The sequence below is a fragment of the Pseudophryne corroboree genome, chromosome 1 (genome assembly GCF_028390025.1).
Source record: "Pseudophryne corroboree isolate aPseCor3 chromosome 1, aPseCor3.hap2, whole genome shotgun sequence".
Taxonomy (NCBI): Eukaryota; Metazoa; Chordata; class Amphibia; order Anura; family Myobatrachidae; genus Pseudophryne; species Pseudophryne corroboree.
Window position 1 is genome coordinate 511465387 of NC_086444.1, and position 21697 is coordinate 511487083.

A 21697-nucleotide genomic window follows, 5' to 3' on the forward strand; every position below is an offset into this window, starting at 1 on the left:
ATTTAATATACTTTTGTCGAAAAGCCGCATTTTTAACATTGCGTATATGTCGAATTGCAAAAAGTCGAATTGCAAAAAGTCGAAAATGAAACGGCAGGTTTTTTGTCGAAAAGTACTGTATTGAATTGTCGAATCACATTCGACAGGTTTTTTTTTGTGTCGAAAATGACCCGTTTTTAAACAATTTCGTCAATTCGACTGCAATTGAATATGCCCCTAAAAGTACATTTCATAGTTTCGTACAAGGGCCCTCATTCCGAGTTGTTCGCTCGCAAGCTGCTTTTAGCAGCTTTGCACACGCTAAGCCGCCGCCTACTGGGAGTGAATCTTAGCATAGTAAAATTGCGAACGAAAGATTCGCAATATTGCGAAAAGACTTCTCTGTGCAGTTTCTGAGTAGCTCGAGACTTACTCTGCCAGTGCGATCAGTTCAGTGCTTGTCGTTCCTGGTTTGACGTCACAAACACACCCAGCGTTCGCCCAGACACTCCTCCGTTTCTCCAGCCACTCCCGCGTTTTTCCCAGAAACGGTAGCGTTTTTTCACACACTCCCATAAAACGGCCAGTTTCCGCCCAGAAACACCCACTTCCTGTCAATCACATTACGATCACCAGAACGAAGAAAAAACCTCGTAATGCCGTGAGTAAAATTCCTAACTGCATAGCAAATTTACTTGGCGCAGTCGCACTGCGGACATTGCGCATGCGCATTGGCGACTAATTGCTCCGTTGCGAGAAAAAAATAACGAGCTAACAACTCGGAATGACCCCCAATATTTATTAGTACTTCGTCGGGAAGCCTTTTGCAGCAGTTACATACCTCCCAACATTGGTGGCCAGTGGGTCAGGAAGCGCGCCAACATCAGAAAAGGGGTGGAGCCTGGGGAAAAGGGGCAGAGCCTTGTGTCACTCTTTTCAGTCACTGGGGGGGAGCATGCCCAGCATTTTGTTATGCTGGGCTGCCCCAGGCTCTCTCTGGACCGAGTAAAGATGCTGTGTGCATGCGCACAGCATCTATTCACCCATTGCTTACCCACTACTCTGCATAGTTTGTGCTCCCCCCAACTGCTGCCCCCTCCCCACTGCGGGACACTCATGCATTTGTTGCTATTTAAAGTGCCATTGATCACAAAAATTCGTCCCACATTTTTTACGTTCATACATCCCCAAAGTATAACACTAACTGGATGCTTCACAGTAGGCGTTGTGCACACAGGTAGCAAATTTTCTCCAATTCTTCTGCGGACATATTCAATGCCATCACTACCAAATATGAATATTCTGGTTTTGTCACTCCCGAGGACACTGTTCCATTGTTCTTCTGACCAATTAATATGCTTTTTGGCCCATTCTAATCTTTTCTGTCTTTGTTTGAGAGATAAAAGTGACTTTTTCCTTGGGATTCTGGCATTTAATCCAAAATATTGAAGTCTGCATTAAACAGTCCTGCCACTGGTGTTACACCACATTCATGTAAATCATTTTGGATTGCCTCACACGATTTTCTTCAATCACTCAAGCAGTTTTTTTTTATTCTTCTATCATAGCATGGTGTTGTGGATCTTTTCTTACCTTTACCAGTTTGGTTTTGAATGGACAGAGTCTGTTGATACTTATTCCACAGTTTTGCAGTTCCTCCTTTATTTATGTTGCCACCTACTTTACTTATTTTGTTGTGTTACCTTCTTCATGTAAAATAATTATTTTGTATGTCTTTCTAAGTGACCAGTCAGCTCTCTCTACTTTGCTTGTCATCCTAAATAAGTTACACAGCTTACTTCAGGAAATGAAAGTAAAAAATGCATAAAAAATAGTATTTTACTTACCGGTAAATCTATTTCTCGTAGTCCGTAGAGGATGCTGGGGACTCCGTAAGGACCATGGGGAATAGACGGGCTCCGCAGGAGATAGGGCACTTTAAGAAAGCTTTGGATTCTGGGTGTGCACTGGGTCCTCCCTCTATGTCCCTCCTCCAGACCTCAGTTAGAGAAACTGTGCCCAGAGGATATGAACAGTACGAGGAAAGGATTTATGTAACCGAAGGGCGAGATTCATACCAGCCACACCAATCACACCGTATAACTTGTGATAAACTACCCAGTTAACAGTATGAACAAGTAACATAGCCTCGGTTCAAGACCGACCAACTATAACATAACCCTTATGTAAGCAATAACTATATACAAGTCTTGCAGAAGAAGTCCGCACTTGGGACGGGCGCCCAGCATCCTCTATGGACTACGAGAAATAGATTTACCGGTAAGTAAAATCCTATTTTCTCTAACGTCCTAGAGGATGCTGGGGACTCCGTAAGGACCATGGGGATTATACCAAAGCTCCCAAACGGACGGAAGAGTGCGGATGACTCTGCAGCACCGATTGAGCAAACAGGAGGTCCTCCTCAGCCAGGGTATCAAACTTATAGAACTTTGCAAAGGTGTTTGACCCCGACCAAGTAGCAGCTCGGCACAGTTGTAGTGCCGAAACCGCTCGGGCAGCCACCCAAGAAGAGCCCACCTTCCTAGTGGAATGGGCCTTAACAGATTTAGGCAATGGCAATCCTGCCGTAGAATGCGCCTGCTGAATCGTGTTACAGATCCAGAGAGAAATTGTCTGCTTTGAAGCAGGAGCGCCAACCTTGTTGGCCGCATACAGAACAAACCCAGTTTCAGTCTACCTGATCCTAGCTGTTCTGGTCACGTAAATCTTCAAAGCCCTGACCACATCCAGGGACTCGGAGTCCTCCAAGTCCCGTGTAGCCACAGGCAAGACAATAGGTTGGTTCATATGAAAAGATGAGACCACCTTGGGCAGAAATTGAGAACGAGTCCTCAACTCTGCCCTATCCACGTGAAAAATCAGGTATGGGCTTTTATATGATAAAGCCGCTAATTCCGAAACACGCCTTGCAGAAGCGAAGGCCAACAACATGACCACTTTCCAAGTGAGGTATTTCAACTCCACTGTTTTGAGTGGTTCAAACCAAGGTGACTTGAGGAAACTTAATACCACGTTAAGATCCCAAGGTGCCACCGGAGGTACAAAGGGAGGCTGAATATGCAGCACTCCCTTCACAAAAGTCTGTACTTCAGGAAGAGAAGCCAATTCTTTTTGAAAGAAAATGGATAAGGCCAAAATTTGGACCTTTATGGACCCTAATTTTAGGCCCAAATTCACTCCCGTTTGAAGGAAGTGAAGCAGACGGCCCAAATGGAACTCCTCCGTAGGAGCAGCTCTGGACTCACACCAAGAAACATATTTCCGCCATATACGGTGAAAATGTTTCGATGTCACATCCTTCCTAGCCTTGATCAGGGTAGGAATGACCTACTCCGGAATCCCTTTTTCAGCTAGGATCCGGCGTTCAACCGCCATGCCGTCAAACGCAGCCGCGGTAAGTCTTGGAACAGACAGGGCCCCTGCTGCAGCAGGTCCTGCCTTAGAGGAAGAGGCCACGGATCTTCTGTGAGCAACTCTTGCAGATCCGGATACCAAGTCCTCCTTGGCCAATCTGGAACAATGAGAATTGTTCTGACCCTTCTTAGTCTTATTAATCTCAACACCTTGGGTATGAGAGGCAGAGGAGGAAACACATAGACCGATCTGAACACCCATGGTGCCACCAGAGCGTCTACCGCTACCGCCTGAGGGTCTCTTGACCTGGCGCAATACCTCTTTAGCTTTTTGTTGAGACGGGACGCCATCATGTCTATTTGAGGCAGTCCCCACCGATCCACGATCTGTGTGAAAACTTCTTGATGAAGTCCCCACTCTCCCGGATGCAGGTCGTGCCTGCTGAGGAAGTTCACCTCCCAGTTGTCCACCCCCGGGATGAACACTGCTGATAGTGCGCTTACATGGCCTTCCGCCCAGCGCAGAATCCTGGTCGCCTCTGCCATGGCCACTCTGCTCCTTGTGCCGCCTTGGCGGTTTACATGAGCCACTGCCGTGATATTGTCCAACTGAATCAGAACCGGTTTGTTCTGAAGCCACTCCTCCGCCTGGCGTAGGGCGTTGTAAATGGCCCTTAACTCCAGGACATTGATGTGGAGACAAGTCTCTAGGCTTGACCAGAGACCTTGGGAATTTCTTCCCAGTGCGACAGCCCCCCAACCTCGGAGGCTCGCGTCCGTGGTCACCAGGATCCAGTCCTGAATGCCGAACCTGCGACCCTCTAGGAGGTGAGCACTGTGCAGCCACCACAGGAGAGATACCCTGGCCCTGGGAGACAGTGTGATCCGTTTCTGCATCTGTAGATGGGACCCGGCCCATTTGTCCAATAGGTCCCATTGGAAAGTCCTCGCATGGAACCTGCCGAAGGGGATGGCCTCGTATGAAGCCACCATCTTCCCCAGAACCTTTGTGCAATGATGCACCGAAACCTTTTTTGGCTTTAAAAGGTTCCTGACCAGGGCTATGAGCTCCTGAGCCTTCTCCACCGGAGGAAAAACCTCTTTTTTTTGGTCTGTGTCTAGAATCAGGCCCAAAAAGGTCAGACGCGTTGCAGGTACTAGCTGGGATTTCGGTAAATTGAGAATCCAGCCGTGCATCTGCAACGTCTTCACGGACAGAGACACGCTGTCCAGCAACTTCTCCCGAGATCTCGCCTTTATAAGGAGATCGTCCAAGTATGGGATAATTGTGACTCCCTGCTTGCGCAGGAGCACCATCATTTCCGCCATGACCTTGGTGAAAATTCTCGGGGCCGTGGAAAGACCAAACGGCAACGTCTGAAATTGGTAGTGACAATCCTGTACTGCAAATCTCAGAAACGCCTGGTGAGGGGGGAAAATCGGAACATGAAGGTACGCATCCTTTATGTCCAGGGACACCATCCAATCCCCTCCCTCCAGGCTGGCGATGACCATTCTGAGCGATTCCATTTTGAACTTGAACCTCTTCAAGTACAGGTTCAGGGATTTTAGATTTAGAATGGGTCTGACCGAACCGTCCGGTTTCGGTACCACAAACAGGGATGAATAATAACACTCTCCTTGCTGGAGATGAGGAACCTTGATTATCACCAGTTGAATGTACAATTTGTGAATTGCCGCTAACACTAGCTCCCTCTCTGACGGGGAAGCCGGCAGAGCCGATTTGAAAAACCGGCGAGGGGGCATGTCTTCGAATTCCAGTCTGTATCCCTGGGAAACAATCCCTATTGCCCAGGGATCCACCTGTGATTGAACCTAGACGTGGCTGAAAAGACGAAGACATGCCCCCCCACTTGATCTGACCTTCCCCCGGAAAGCCCCAGCGTCATGCTGTGGACTTTGCGGAAGTAGGGGAGGACTTCTGCTCCTGGGAACTAGCTTAGTGCAGCTTTTTCGCTTGCCTTTACCTCTGGCAACGAAGAACGATCCTCGTACCTTCTTGTTTTTATTGGAACGAAAGGACTGCATGTGATAATGTGGTACCTTCTTAGAATGCTGCAGGGGAACATAAGGTAAAAAATTCGATTTACCGGCCGTAGCAGTAGAGACTAGGTCCGAGAGGCCTTCTCCAAACAACTCCTCCCCCTTGTAAGGCAATGACTCCATATGCCGCTTTGAGTCGGCGTCTCCCGTCCACTGTCGGGTCCACAAGAGCCGCCTAGCAGAAATAGACATAGCGTTTATTCTAGAGCTTAGTAAACAAATGTCTCTCTGAGCATCCCTCATATACAAGGCAGCATCTCTGATATGCTCCATGGTCATTAGAATGGTATCCCTATCTAAGGTGTCCATCTCCGTAGTCTGCCCATGCCACGACAGCACTACAAACCCAGGCCGACGCCATGGCCGGCCTAACTATAGTTCCTGAATGTGTGTAAATGTGCTTCATGGTAATTTCCTGCTTGCGATCAGCAGGATCCTTGAGGGAAGCAGTATCCGGAGAAGGCAGTGCCACCTTCTTCGATAAGCGTGTCAGCGCCTTGTCTACTTTAGGCGCAGATTCCCATCGTATACGATCCTTCTGTGGAAAAGGATACGCCATGAGAATCCTTTTGGGAACATGGAGTCTCCTATCCGGAGATTCCAAAAGCCTTTTCGCATAATTCGCTTAGCTCAAATGAGGACGGAAACGTGACCTCAGGCTTTTTCCCTTTATACATGTGAACCCTCGTGGCAGGGACAGGGGGTTCCTCCGTGATATGCAAAACCTCTTTTATGGCAATAATCATGTACCTAATACCTTTTGCCACCTTCGGCTGTAATTTTGCATCCTCATAGTCGAAACTAGAGTCAGTATCTGTGTCGGTATCTGTGTCAGCGACCTGGGATATGGGGCGCTTTTGAGATCCTGAAGGTCCTGGCACCACAGGGACAGGCACGGACTGGCTACCTGACTGATCCCTAGCTTCAGCATTGTCTAATCTTTTATGCAGGAGATTTACATTTGCATTCAAGACATTCAGCATATCCATCTAGTCCGGTGTCGGCGTTGCCGACGGCGACCTGACATTCAAGCACTCCCCCTCCACATTAAGCGAGCCTTCCTCCTCAAACATGTCGACACACACGAACCGACACACTGCACACACCCAGGGAAACTTTTTCTGAAGACAGTATCCCCTGAAAGGCCCTTTGGAGAGACCGAGAGAGAGTATGCCAGCACACACCCCAGCGCAACAACCTGGAGACCAACACAGAATGCTTTTCCCCAGCAGCGCTGTATTATACTTTATTCCGCCAATTATGTGCCCCCCCCCCCTTTCTTTTTAAACTCCCTTCACCGTGTGTAAGCAGGGGAGAGTCCGGGGAGCTTCCTCTCAGCGTTCTGTGGAGAGAGGAATGGCGCGTGCTGAGGGGGAAGCCCCGCCCCCTCGGCGGCGGGCTTCTGTCCAGCTTAAAATCGTGTAAAATGGCGGGGGCTCAATTATATACATGTACAGTGCCCAGCTGTACATGTATATACCTATTTGCCATCTAAGAGGTGTTATTATTGCTGCCCAGGGCACCCCCCCTGCGCCCTGCACCCATACAGTGACCGGAGTGTGTGAGGTGATGTGGAGCAATGACGCACAGCTGCAGTGCTGTGCGTTACCTCTGTGAAGCTGAAGGCTTCTGCCGCCTGAGACGTCTTCTTGCTTCTGTTCTTCTGGCTCCGAGGAGAACGGCGGCGTGGCTCCAGGGGTGGACGCCCAGGACAAACCTGTGTTCACCCCCTCTTAAGCTAATGGTGTCTAGTAGCCGAGGAAGCAGATCCAATCAGTTAAGTAGGTCTGCCCCTCTCTCCTCAGTCCCTCGATGCAGGGAGCCTGTTGCCAGCAGTGCTCCCTGTGAAAAAGTAAAAATCCAAACAAAAATGCTTTCTGTAGCAAAGAACTCAAGAGAGCTCCCTGCAGTGCGCCCTTCATCCTCTGGGCACAGTATAAAACTGAGGTCTGGAGGAGAGACATAGAGGGAGGAGGAGCCAGTGCACACCCAGAATCCAAAGCTTTCTTAAAGTGCCCTATCTCCTTCGGAGCCCGTCTATTCCCCATGGTCCTTACGGAGTCCCCAGCATCCTCTAGGACGTTAGAGAAAACAGCGAACAAACTTAGTGATAATCAAACAACTAAATAAGATGTTTTACTATCAATTCTGATAGCATGACTAAGCTGACATTTGTTGCTAACACCTTATTGGATCCATTTTGTGGCATTGCAACACCTGATTGGCTCTCAGAACAAACACTCCTATTGGTCAGCGTTGAGTTGGAGAAATCCCCACTATTTACAGATAAAGTCTCCCTATCTTTATTTAGCTATAACTTTTTATGTAATAAAGATAATTCATCGTGGTGAACTGCATTATATTGTCTATAAAATTATTTTTCCAGTGATATATACCTTCATAGGATTTTCTTTAAAATATTGCAGTTATACGCAATTAAACCCTAAAATCACACATATTACACAAGGTTTCCACAATTTTGGCCACTACTGTATGTACAAAATATATAATATATATATTTATATTATATTATATTATATTACAGGTTGAGTATCCCTTATCCAAAATGCTTGGGACCAGAGGTATTTTGGATATGGGATTTTTCCGTATTTTGGAATAATTGCATACCATAATGAGATATTATGGTGATGGGACCTAAATCTAAGCACAGAATGCATTTATGTTTCATATACACCTTATACACACAGCCTGAAGGTCATTTTAGCCAATATTTTTTATAACTTTGTGCATTAAACAAAGTGTGTGTACATTCACACAATTAATTTATGTTTCATATATACCTTATACACAAAGCCTGAAGGTCATTTAATACAATATTTTTAATAACTTTGTGTATTAAACAAAGTTTGTGTACATTGAGCCATCAGAAAACAAAGGTTTCACTATCTCACTCCCACTCAAAAAAGTCCGTATTTCGGAATATTTGGATACTCAACCTGTATATATATATATATATATATATATATATATATATATGGTACTGGGTGTTTGTTATATGTACACAAAGCTAGCCTTGCCCGTCCTACTGCACTCACAAATATATGCATTCTTCTGCTCCCGTGCTAAGCCTGTCTTGGCACATATAGATGGGATCGCCTTATTCTGACTTTAGTATTAGTATTTGTGCAGTAAAACACAAGTCATACCTTCTGTGGAGTTTTAGAAAACAGGATTTTATATACCTACCGGTAAATCCTTTTCTCCTAGTCCGTAGAGGATGTTGGGGTCCATATAAATACCATGGGGTATAGACGGGTCCTGCGGAGCCTTTGGAACTATAAAATCTTAATAGTGTGGGCTGGCTCCACCCTCTATGTCCCTCCTCCTGACCTCAGCTTAGGAACTGTGCAGAGGAGACGGATATCTTCGAGAGAAGAACACTACACATATGTGGCGAGATTTACGCCAACTCACACTGCATTTATAACCATGCCACCAGCATATAACGAAACGTGCCAATATGCATTAACAAAAAGGTGGCAGCACAGCTGCCATTACTTTTTGAAAGGGAAAATTATGGCTACGGGTACCGCCAGGCGCCCAGACCAGATGTATTTATACAATATATTGAATAAAAACCATAAATCATATACAACCCTTTGGCTGATGCCAGAGTATCCAATCTTCAGATTTTACGCCTCCTCCTCACCGCATATATCACAGAGAGACCAGCATGTAAAACAGAGAGAAGAAGGCCACATGTGTAGTACAGTAATTTAATAACACATACACACATGTAATGAACAAAAAAAACGCAGAAAAAGATGGTACATAAGTGACAGCCACAGGGGGAAAAGTGCGAAACAATTACCAGAGTGTCCGAGAACCCACAAAAAGCTCTCAGACAAGTTCTTTAAATTCCAGAAGCCGCCCGGGCTGGGAGCTGGAAAAGTCACTGGTTCTTGAGACCGCAAAGCACCCTCTGGACACTGCCCAAATATGAGGTTCTCCAACGCGTTTCAACTCCTCCTTCCTGGAGTCTTTCCCAAGGCTGAATACCATCTGAGCAGTCACTATCCGGATATTTAAACTTTCCTTTAGCCAATCAATAACGACGTCGCAGCATTGTTGCCTCCCCTGCTACGCGAGTACTCCATCGGGTTTCCATAGTTACCGGAAGTCCGCATCAGTCACTTCTGTTCGCGGGTCTGTAGAGTTGTCGCCATGGTGACCGGGCGCGTCAGCACGTTACTTCCAGTAGCGACGTCCTCGCCCCGGTTGCCATAGCAACTTAGCGCACGGACTCGTTCGCTGCCATGGTTACTCTATAGAAAGACCCGCTGCCAGTGACTAGAAATATTCACAACTTGTCATTCAACAAGAGGAAAATAAGTACAACAGACAAATATAGTCCTTAGGTGTAAATGATTGCGTAGTTGGCCAATAAGTTCTAAAAATACAGAATATAAAACAGAATAAAAACCAATGAATTCCCTCAAAAGTAAATGGTTACATAGTTACCCAATAAACTCTAAAATTGCAGAATAAAAAGCAGAATAAAAGTGAATAAATTCTCTCAATATGGCTACATAAACCATTTGAACTCAAAATCATTGTTGAGACCCATCTCGCTTTTAGCTAAAAGTGTGGTAATATCCCGCTGTCGTGGTCCACATTTAACCACTTTTATGGCTCGAAATCTTAATATCCCCGCTGTGGAGCTTTTATGATGTATTCTAAAGTGGTTCGACAGGGCATGCGACTCCAAGCTTTTCCTAATATTCCTGCAATGCTCGCCCAAGCGAGTTTTAAGTGGTCTACTAATGCGGCCTATATAAAACAAATGGCATCGGCACTCAATAAAATAAACCACATTCTTTATATTACAGGTAATAAAATCTCTAATTTTAACGGTTTTTCCATTGATGCACACAGAGTCAAGTTTTTTAGTCCCATCATTTGGTACCTCCCGGCAGCAGATACATGTACCGCAGCGATGAAAACCCTGCGTTAAAACCCTACCTTCTCTCTTTTTAGGGGGTATATAGCTATTAACCAGGGAGGTCTTTAGATTGGGTGCTCTTTTATAAATTAACGTAGGATGGTTAGGTAATAGATCGCCTAAAACAGGGTCTTTCTTAAGGATTTTACAGTTACGCCTAACTGATTTTTCAAGGGCTTTATACTGGGAATTGTACCCAGTAATAAACGCCCATTCAAATTTCTCTTTATTAGACGGCCTATGTGGTTTTTCCACCAACAATTCTGTCCTGTCTATTTTTTCTGTTTCTCCCATTGCTTTCTCAATTTTGGCGACATTGTATCCACTCCTTTCAAATCTGCCCTTCAGTTCATGAGCTTGATCCTGATATACTTCAGCGCTAGAACAGTTTCTTTTAAGCCTCTTTAGCTGTCCGTATGGAATAGAGTCCAACCAATTATGATGGTGGCAGCTTTCGGCATGTATATAAGTCATGGAATCTGTTTCCTTCGTGTAAGTGCGGGTTGATAAAACATTTCCCTCTACACTAAGGGTCAAATCCAAAAAGTTCACCGTAACTTTAGTGACGGAGAATGAAAGCTCTATGTTGAGAGTATTGGAATTTAAATAACTGCAGAAAGATTCTAACTGTGCATCATCCCCCCTCCAAATAAAGAAAATATTGTCCATATAGCGTTTCCAGGACACCAGGTTCGCTCCAAATGGGTGACCCGTATATACAAAGTCAGATTCCCATTTGCCCATAAAGATATTAGCATAGCTTGGAGCGAACCTGGTGCCCATAGCCGTACCGACTTTTTGTATGTAATACTCTCGTTCCACCATAAAATAGTTATTGGTAAGGATGAACTGGATACCTTCCAAGATAAACTGTTGTAAATTCTCTCCCAAAGAGCTATCCCTTAGATAGGATGCAATAGCACATGTCCCAGCCTCGTGATCAATTATAGAATATAAAGACTTAACGTCAGCAGTGACCAGCACAAATTCCTCCTCCCAACTTATTGTTGCCAAAAAATTAAGTAGGTCTTTGGTATCCTTCAAATGAGAGGGATTGGTGAGCACTAAAGGCTGCAAAAAGAAGTTAATATACTCGAAAGATTAACGGTAACTGATTGAATCCCAGAAACTATTGGACGCCCAGGTGGATTTGAGGCATTCTTATGGATTTTGGGCAAAAGATAAAGAGCTGGTACAACTGGATTTAAGTTAAGAATAAACTTTTTCTCTGTATCTTCCAGGACTCCTAAATCACTGTATTTGTCAATAAGTGTCTGCAAGTTAGAATTAAATTTACTTGTTGGATCCGATCTAAGTTTTGAGTAGGTGCCTTGATCTCTAACATGGGTTTCCAGTTCTTTGATGTACCAGCTCTTGTCCATAACGACAACCCCTCCGCCTTTGTCGGCCGGTTTCAAAACTAATTCTGAGTTAGACTTCAAATCTTTCAGGGCTGCCCTCTCCTTAAAAGAAAGATTGGATTTAAAGCCAATCGGTTGTATGTCTCTCAAATCTCCCTGTACAATCTCACTAAAGGCCTCAATAAAACTCCCTTTTACATGGGCAGGAAAAAATAGAGATTTTGGCCTGAACGGGGTGGTACTGGTAATTTCTGCTGCTCCAAATTCACCCGTTATGGACTTTGACATAAAAAATTTCTTTAAGCATAATTTTCGGACAAACTTATGTATATCCACAAAGGTCTCGAACTTATTGATTGGTATGGCGGGCGCATACTTAAGGCCCTTCTCCAGGACACTCTCCTCATACTTAGTCAAAACGTGAGAACTAATATTAAAAAATTTCACACCTTTATTGGTGTTTATCAGGGAGCCTATTTCGGGGTAATCTGCTGTACAATTAGTGGGTTCTAGATTGGTAGACTCTAAATTGACAGTTATTACGGTTTTTCTCCTGAGTCTCTTGTTTTTACTTTTTCTCTTTTTCAATCGCCTCTTTTCCCTCCCCCCCCTTTTGCCTCTATGAGTTTCACGGTGAGTTCTCCATCGTGGGGTTCTCGCTCCCGCATCTAAAAAACAGGGCTTACCTCGGACCTGTCTTAACGTCTCATATCTATTCACATGATAGATAGGGGTAATATTTGGAGTTCCATACTCATTTTTCCTCCTTATATTATCCCTCTGTCTATCGTTTGATCTCTCAACAGGGAGCTGGTCATTTCCTGGTCTATTACCCCTCCGATACTTCTCTTGATATCTCATTTGATGGTATCGTGGGGGTGAAAGGTCCCTTATTTGTCGTGAATGGAAATAATTCCTCCACCGGTGCATTTGTTCTCTCTCTCTATACCTATCGGGTCGATATTCAATCCGATGATTCCAATTATCTCTAGGCCTATAAGATACCTTTTTTGGATTCGGATCCCTTTCTCTCTGTATATCCTGTCCATTGTTTTGTATCTCATGAGGTTCATCTTCCTCATTCTCCCTAGATTCTATAGACCTATTAAGTGGTTCCAAATTGTCCCCTTCCGAAACATTTGCCTCTTTTTTATCACGGATAAACTTCCTGATCTTTCTGTCTACAAGGAGCTTTTCATGTTTTTTGATGTTTAACTCAATTCTATTTTCAAACTCCTTGTAGTCAGGTAGATCACCAAATGGAGCTATCAAGGTCCTTATATTTTTTTATTTCACTATCCAAATCATTGAGTTCCCTCCTCCTTTCATTTATAATAAGGTTCATCAGAGAGAAGGAGCACTCATTTAAGATTTTGCTCCACTCCTACCTGGAAGAATCAGAGGCTGTATCAAATGATGCCTTTTTGTTGATCTTCAAGCCCTTTGGAATTAGTTCATGTGCAATATATTTTTCTAGAGTTACGGTTTCCCACAATCCTTTATTTTCATTTAGTAAAGTGGTTTCTTACTTTCTCATTATATTCTCTAGGCTTACATCCAGAAGCTCAATATGTTCGCCCTCATCTTTGAATAGATTTTCTAACATTGACCTTCTTTGGTCCCAATATTTAAACATAGTGGCAGCAATATCACAGGATAGTTAGACAATAGGAGAGAGAGGGTGAACACAAAACTGGAAATTTTGTCTGGTTACCCCGTGTGTTGCGCAACAATGTTGAGGGGCTGCCCTATAGTCCCCGTTACCAGAAACAGTGTCTCTCCAAAATACAGCAAATAGAATTTGAAAGGGAAAATTATGGCTACGGGTACCGCCAGGCGCCCAGACCAGATGTATTTATACAATATATTGAATAAAAACCATAAATCATATACAACCCTTTGGCTGATGCCAGAGTATCCAATCTTGTATGTAACCATTTACTTTTGAGGGAATTCATTGGTTTTTATTCTGTTTTATATTCTGTATTTTTAGAACTTATTGGCCAACTACGCAATCATTTACACCTAAGGACTATTATATTTGTCTGTTGGACTTATTTTCCTCTTGTTGAATGACAAGTTGTGAATATTTCTAGTCACTGGCAGCGGGTCTTTCTATAGAGTAACCATGGCAGCGAACGCTGAGGCTCGGAGCGAGTCGGGGACGCGCTCCTGGTAAGAACGAGATCGTGCGCTAAGTTGCTATGGCAACCGGTGGCGAGGACGTCGCTACTGGAAGTAATGTGCTGACGCGCCCGGTCACCATGGCGACAACTCTACAGACCCGCGAGCGGAAGTGACGGATGCGAACTGTCGGTAACTATGGAAACCCGATGGAGTACTCACGTAGCAGGGAAGGCAACAATGCTGCGACGTCGTTATTGATTGGCTAAAGGAAAGTTTAAATATCTGGATAGTGACTGCTCAGATGGTATTCAGCATTGAGAAAGACTCCAGGAAGGAGGAGTTGAAACGCGTTGGCGAACCTCATTTTTGGGCAGTGTCCAGAGGGTGCTTTGCGGTCTCAAGAACCAGTGACTTTTCCAGCTCCCAGCCCGGGCGGCTTCTGGAATTTAAAGAACTTGTCTGAGAGCTTTTTGTGGGTTCTCGGACACTCTGGTAATTGTTTCGCACTTTTCCCCCTGTGGCGGTCACTTATGTACCATCTTTTACTGCGTTTTATTTTTGTTCATTACATGTGTGTATGTGTTATTAAATTACTGTACTACACATGTGGCCTTCCTCTCCTCTCTGTTTTACATGCTGGTCTCTCTGTGATATATGCGGTGAGGAGGCGGCGTAAAATCTGAAGATTGGATACTCTGGCATCAGCCAAAGGGTTGTATATGATTTATGGTTTTTATTCAATATATTGTATAAATACATCTGGTCTGGGCGCCTGGCGGTACCCGTAGCTATCATTTTCCCTTTCAAATTCTATTTGCTGTGTTTTGGAGAGACACTGTTTCTGGTTACGGGGACTATAGGGCAGCCCCTCAACATTGTTGCGCAACACAAGGGGTAACCAGACAAAATTTCCAGTTTTGAGCTGCCATTACTTAACAAATAATAACCGTGCAAGAAACAGAAGCACTGGGCGCCCAACATCCTCTACGGACTAGGAGAAAAGGATTTACCAGTAGGTCTATAAAATCCTGTTTTCTCTTACGTCCTAGAGGATGTTGGGGTTCATATAAATACCATGGGGATGATACCAAAGCTCCCACTAAGGTAGGGAAAGTGCAGATGTTCCCCGCAAAACTGAATGACCAAATTGAAGGTCTTCAGAGGCCAAAGTATCAAACTTGTAGAACTTAGCACGTGTTTGACCCTGACCAAGTAGCTGCTCTGCAAAGTTGAACAGCCGAGACACCCCGAGCAGCCGCCCAGGAAAACCCACTTTACGAGTAGAGTGAGCTTTAACCGATTTTGGTTCTGGCAAACCTGCCTTAGAATAAGCATGTTGGATCATACATCTGATCCATCGAGATATAGTCTGCTTCAAAGCAGGACACCCAATATTTTTGGGGTCATAAAGCACAAACAGTGCTTCTGTCTTACGAAGAGGAGCAGTCCTCTTAATGTAAATCTGCAACGCCCGCACCACGTCCAAGTACTTTGCTGAAATAGACGTGTCAGTAGCCACTGGCACTACAATAGGTTGGTTGATATGAAACGCAGTATGTAGCTCAGCTCTATCCTCATGAAAAATTAAGTAGTGGCTCTTATGAGACAAGGCCCCCAATTCGGACACTCGCCTTGCTGATGTCAAGGCCAACAGAGTGACCACCTTCCATGTAAGAAACTTTAAATCTACCTCCCTTAAAGGTTCAAACCAGTCTGATTGCAGGAATCGCAATACCACATCAATATCCCAAGGCTCTGTAGGAGGCACAAAAGGTGTTGGATGTGCAGAACACCTTGTAAGAAAGTCTGTACCTCAGGGAGTGCAGCCAATTGTTTCTGGAAGAAGATAGACAAGGCTGAAATCTGGACCTTGAGCGAGCCTAATTTTAAGCCCACATCCACACCTGACTGTAGAAAAAGGAGCTAGTGACCGAATTGGAACTTCTCCGTAGAAAGCTTCTTGGATTCACACCAAGACACGTATTTCCTCCAAATACGATGGTAATGTTTTGACGTTACCACTTTCCTAGCCTGAATAAGCGTAGGAATTACTTTGTCCGGAATTCTCTTCCGAGCTAAGATCTGACGTTCGACCTCCATCCCATCAAACGTAGTTGCTGTAAGCTTGGGCAAAGAACTGGTTCCTGACGTCTGTAGTCGACTTGACGAGGAAGAATGCTTGGAACTCTTAGAATGAAACTGAGATTTCAATAGAAAAATCTCCCCAGCCCTCTTGGGGTCTCGATCAGAGCTTGTGATCCTGCTAGTGTAACCGGAGGAATACTTTCCTTAACTAATCCGCCCTTGGAACCCACATGGGCTTTCTTGCCACTGTGTGTGGCCTTGTCCACTTGGAACAATGTGTCTATAACCTCATTTTGAGTTAAAGCGGTCTTATGACCCCTTGATGGACGTTTCAAAGGTCTTGTGTCCTTGCTGGAACCTTTCAACGGAACTTTAGTTGACGTAGACCTAGATGTCTGTTTTTTCGTCTTTTCCGAATGTTTGTGTGAAGAAGCGCTCTTGGCCTTGATACACTTCCTTGGAAGATCTTTCTTCAATTACTCTATTGATAGAGGCGGATCCAGGTCTGATTCCTGAACCTGCGTCCCATGTGTAGAAATGACTTGTTCCCTCTCAATGGGGATGATTTCCAAGTGTACGGCTAACGGCGTACCGACTTCAACATCCAAAGATGTGTACTGAACGTCAAGTTGTAGAGACTTCTCAGGAAGAATTAGAGGTTGAATATTTAATTCCCCTACAGCTGAGCTGCAAGACAACACCTTATCAGTGGAGATGTCCGCATCTGGACAAGAATCATCTGTAGCAGGAAGAGGCCCAATGATCTCTGGAAGTGCATTTAAGTCCTACTTGTGTTAGAGACTTTCTTCTGAATTTTAGACAGAGATTTAATAACTTTTCCTAATGTTTTCTAAAAAGTCTGCCAGGTGGGAGCTTTTAAGCTGGTGTGGCAATCCCCATCGGTAGTGGATTGTGGTTTCCCCCCTGACTGAACTCCCGGCTGGGAGCCCCAGCGTCATGCTGACGTGGATGGTGGAACAGCTGCAGTTTTCTGTTCCTGAGCAACTCCCATTGCAGGTTTTCCTCCTCGCCCCCAACCCCTTCCTCTACCAAAGAAGGGGGTGGAGCCTCTGGCCCTCCCGCCTCGAAAGGAATTTTTTTGCGAGCCAAAAAATGGTTTCTTTGCAGGAGGCGTTGCGGAAGGAAGAACGGATGACTTACCCGATGTTGTCTTAGATATCCACTTATCTAATGAATCCCCAAAGAGGGCTTCCCTTTCATAAGGGAGGGATTCTACATTTTTCTTAGATTCTGCGTCCGCTGCCCACTGGTTTAACCAGAGGCCTCTACGCGCTGACACTGCTGTAGATGACGACCGTGCAGCCATTAAACCAATGTCCTTCATGGCCCCAACCATGAATCCCGCAGAATCCTTTATATGACCTATGGTTGTGATAAGCTCATCCTTGTCAATTGTGTCTATATTCTCTAATAGATTGTCTGTGTATTTTTCAATAGCATTTGAAACCCATGCAGCCGCAATAGTGGGTCTGATAATAGTACCGCTAGCTGTATAAATAGATTTAAGCGTAGTCTCAAGCTTGCGGTCAGCCGGTTCTTTTAATGAAGCCGTGCCTGGGACGGGTAAGGTAATCTTTTTCGATAATCTGGACACGGATGCGTCCACCAAGGGAGAATTTATTATCCTCTGGAAAGGGATAGGCTATCAAGAATCTTTTAGGAATCTGAAATTTCTTGTCTGGGCATTTCAAGGCAGCTTCAAACATAGCATTCAATTCATCTGAAACAGGGAAAGTAATCACAGGTTTCTTATTTTTATTAAAATAGGCCGTTTTCACCTCCGCTGGAGGGTCATCTATGATTTCCAACACCTCTCTGATGTTTGTAATCATGGACTGAATGCTTTTTAAAAGGGTAGCATCCGCTCCCCTCATGTCATCTACGTCCCCCGTGTCGTCATCAGTGTCGACATTCATTATACGTGCTAGAGAACGCTTTGAAATGGCTGAGGGGGGTTGATGTGAGGAAGGAGATGAGCCCGTGTATAAGGCATCTTCCATGGATCTCCTCCAACCTTTAACTTCATTTTCAGATTGAGTAAATCTCTCATTCAACTGTGCAATCATCAATTTAATGCCACCCAAACTCTCAGTGTCCATTACAGTGGGATTGGGCACCCTTTCATCATCCTGTTGCAGGAACACATCACCAGACGACAAACATTGTCTGAATGCAAACGTCTGCATTGTCTGAATCATTCTCATTTGACATGTTACAGTGCTTACACACCCACACACACAGGGTATTTATAATAAACAATTCCTTCACTTAGGCCTTCAGAGTAGCACAGAAGGAAGAGCCAGCCTCACCCAGCATTTTTTAGAACTGTTCAAATTAAACCTTCTACGCCAATTTTGTAACCCAATAGGTTATTCTATAACATATATAACAATATAGATAAATCACATAAGCACCAACAGTATTCCCCCCCCTTTTCTATAACAGCCTGGTACCACAGTGAGTTATGAGGGAGGACAGCTTCCAGGCAGCCTGTTCACAATGGTGACTGTAGCTTAAAATGGCGCTGGTGTGGTGCTGGATCTGAAATGAGAAGTCCCGCCCCCAACATGGCGCGACTCTCCCGCGTTTTTTATATTTCTACTGGCCTGAGGAAATTATTGTAAACGGAGAGTTTTTCACCCCCGTTTACAGTAGTGACCAGTGTGGGGATTATAGCCAGCTCAGAGCGCCCCCCCTGCGCTCTGCACCAGTGTACTGTGTAAAGTGAACCGGCGGAGCACAGCCTTTGCTATGCTCCGTTCCCCTCAGCCGCCATTAACACCAGATTTCCGTTCTAACGGATCGCTGGTGTGTAGGACTCACCACCTTGTCACCTTCTGGCAGCTGCAGGGGGTGTCGGCTGGTGCTGCGGGAGAGAGCGTTTGCCATCGGGGGCTATGCGATCATCACCCTCAGGAGCTAATGGTGTCCTGTCAGCGGGTGCAGGAGCTATTAACTCTTCAGGAAGTTGGTTCCTGCTCCTTCCCACGAAGCAGGGAGTCCCTGTATATTTAGAACTTAGAAATATACTTTCCAGAACTCCCTCTGTGGAGCTCCCTGGAAGTGCGTCCGGCTCCCTCGGCACAATTTCTAAACTGAGGTCTGGAGGAGGGGCATAGACGGAGGATCCAGCCCACACTATTAAGATTTTATAGTGCCAAAGGCTCCACAGGACCCGTCTATACCCCATGGTATTTATATGGACCCCAACATCCTCTAGGACGTAAGAGAAATTATCATCAATTTCTTCATAACACAAGATTAGAAAGTACAGTAGTGTTTACAATTGGTACAAAAGTGGGATTTGAATTATTTTTAATTTACAAAACAGTTGGCAAAAGTGTTAAAAAAAAAAAAGGATTGGCATTCTTTTCTAAATCAATCTATTTGTATCAGATGGCATTGCATATTTCTACTGCTGGCACTTGGTTACTACTAAGTTGTGTGTTATTTTGAGGACTGCACTGTAAAAGTTGCAAAGGTATAAAACACAAAAATAGGGAAAGCATATTAGCCAGAGAACAAGATAACCTACTCTATCAATTTATTTTCTAACCCGAGCCTAAAATGCACAATCGTTCCCAGAAAGTGGTGCAAAACTTTTATACATTTCTTATTTATTTACTCAACTACAGTTGAGCAAACAGTTTAATAAGAGGATGTCACAAACCGTGCTACTTTGATCAGATGGCAGCTCACTCACCTGCATTCCGGTCTCAGGCTCCAGCTCCGTGACAGACCTTCTGCAATCCAGGACGGCTCTCAGCCTGTTTCAGTGATGGTGTCTCCTTGTGGCTACTCACTGGCTTCCATTCGCGGCAGGTGATTGCCCAAATTTCATGGAGAGACCAGTCTGCAGTCACATGACACCCATAGCCAATCCCTGTTCAGTCAGGGGTATATAGAGACAGAGGAATCCAGTGCAATGGTGTCTACAGCCTTGCTGAGACTTCTCCATTGAGCTCCTGCAAGTTATCTTGTTCAGGGACTCTCAGTGCAAATCGCAGCTGCATTACTGGCTCCTGCATTCCGGTTCCATCCCGGTTCCTTTCCGGTGCCACCTGCATTTTATGGTTACTTTCCGATGCCTCCTGCATTACGGTTCCTTTCCGATGCCTCCTGCATTACGGTTCAATCCCAGTGTCCAGCTACCAGCAATCCAGTCACCAGTTAATCCAGTTCATCCTAGCTCCTGTGATCTAGAAATCTAGGACTGTTGTGTCTGTGCATCTGCATACTACTAGCAGTTCTACTCCTACTATGTTACAACTATACTGCTCTGACGTATAAGGAAGAGCTACATTATACCTTCCAGCGTCTGTCTGGCTTCCGCCAACTCCGTTCCTGTTGAAACCCTTAAAATTATTCAACAACCAAACACATCCATGACAGAAGGATTGTCATGCTATTCTGAAAATCTGCTGTGCCAACAACAATGTTGCCCAATTTGTATTGTATGAGTAAGCATAAAGTGTGCACCAGAAATACACACGTGCCTCTAATACCTGTATTTAAACACATATTTCTTAAAATGCTTCCTTATTTAAAGTCAATAGGTGAACTTTCACAAATGTACGCAACTTTAGTGAGTAAATAAAGCATTATAATCTTTAGTTAACACATCTTTTCTTGAGTTAACACCCTCTCCCCCTTGGAAATAGGTAGCTGGCTCTCGTGGCACTGGTTGCCATAGGCAACTTCTCCACTCTTTTCGCGGCTTCCCCCTATATGAATAAATGTGGAGTGTTTCACTTACTAGGAGAACCATGGGCTTCTTCCATGTGGTTAGTCCTATAATACCAGACAGGATTACCTGCAATAGATAAGATTAAAATCAGCCTCAATACGTAACACAACCATATTCACACTGTAAAAAGAAAAAAAATATGATGCTAATACTACCATTATTAATAAGCAATAAAAGGGAATGTATTAACTAACATTAAACAAGATTTGTCTGGTAGCAAAAACTTCTTATTGTTGTTCTGTCAATCATGGGTAATGCCACCAACAAGAATATCGGGACCTATCGCACCAAGTTCGAGATGGCATGACATAACAGCCTGCTTATGAAGAGGGCATAACCGTGTCACATGGTTATGTGGCTTGTTCCTCTTTGGGGGCCTACCTAGAAGTGCTAAGCCACCCCCAACCAGTACAAATAAAACTCTGCATTGTCATGTGAATGATTGGCAGGTGCACATTGCACACTCCCAATGCCGCAGGTACTGCAGATTATGTGAAAAATAAGGGGTTCTAAATATATAGGGCGTACTGAATTAGCTCCAGTATTTTCTGAGCTTTCGAATTTACCCACCTGCATATTCAATTGCGGGCCATTTTTCGCCCATTTTTAAGGCATTTGCGACAATGCCTTTTCACTTATTTTTTTTCAGTAAAAAAGGCATTGGTGAAAAATGCTTCAATATCGGCAAAAATGGCCTGCGTTTTCGCCAGTGTGAAAACCCGGAGGGATAGACGGGCTCCGCAGGAGACATGGGCACTTTAAGAAAGAATTTAGGTCAGGGCTGGCCAAACCAGTCCTCGAGATCTACCAACAGTTCACATTTTCCAGACCACCTAGCTGGTGCACAGGTGTAGTCATTACTAATTAAGATGTGCTGCATTCATTCCTAACTGACCATTCTACAAATCTCCAGGAGGCCTGGAAAACATGAACTGTTGGTAGATCTCGAGGACCGGTTTGGCCAGCCCTGATTTAG

General features: G+C 44.6%; 1 protein-coding gene across 3 annotated transcripts in view; it reads right to left on the reverse strand.

The window, feature by feature from the left end:
- Positions 1–21697, reverse strand: part of ENTREP1 (endosomal transmembrane epsin interactor 1) — a 333779-nt gene that overhangs the window by 267454 nt on the left and 44628 nt on the right. For all 3 annotated transcript variants that reach the window (XM_063913909.1, XM_063913908.1, XM_063913907.1), the window contains exon 2: positions 20731–20787. In XM_063913909.1, the coding sequence (XP_063769979.1) occupies positions 20731–20787 (57 nt within the window). The remainder of the gene's footprint in view (positions 1–20730; positions 20788–21697) is intronic.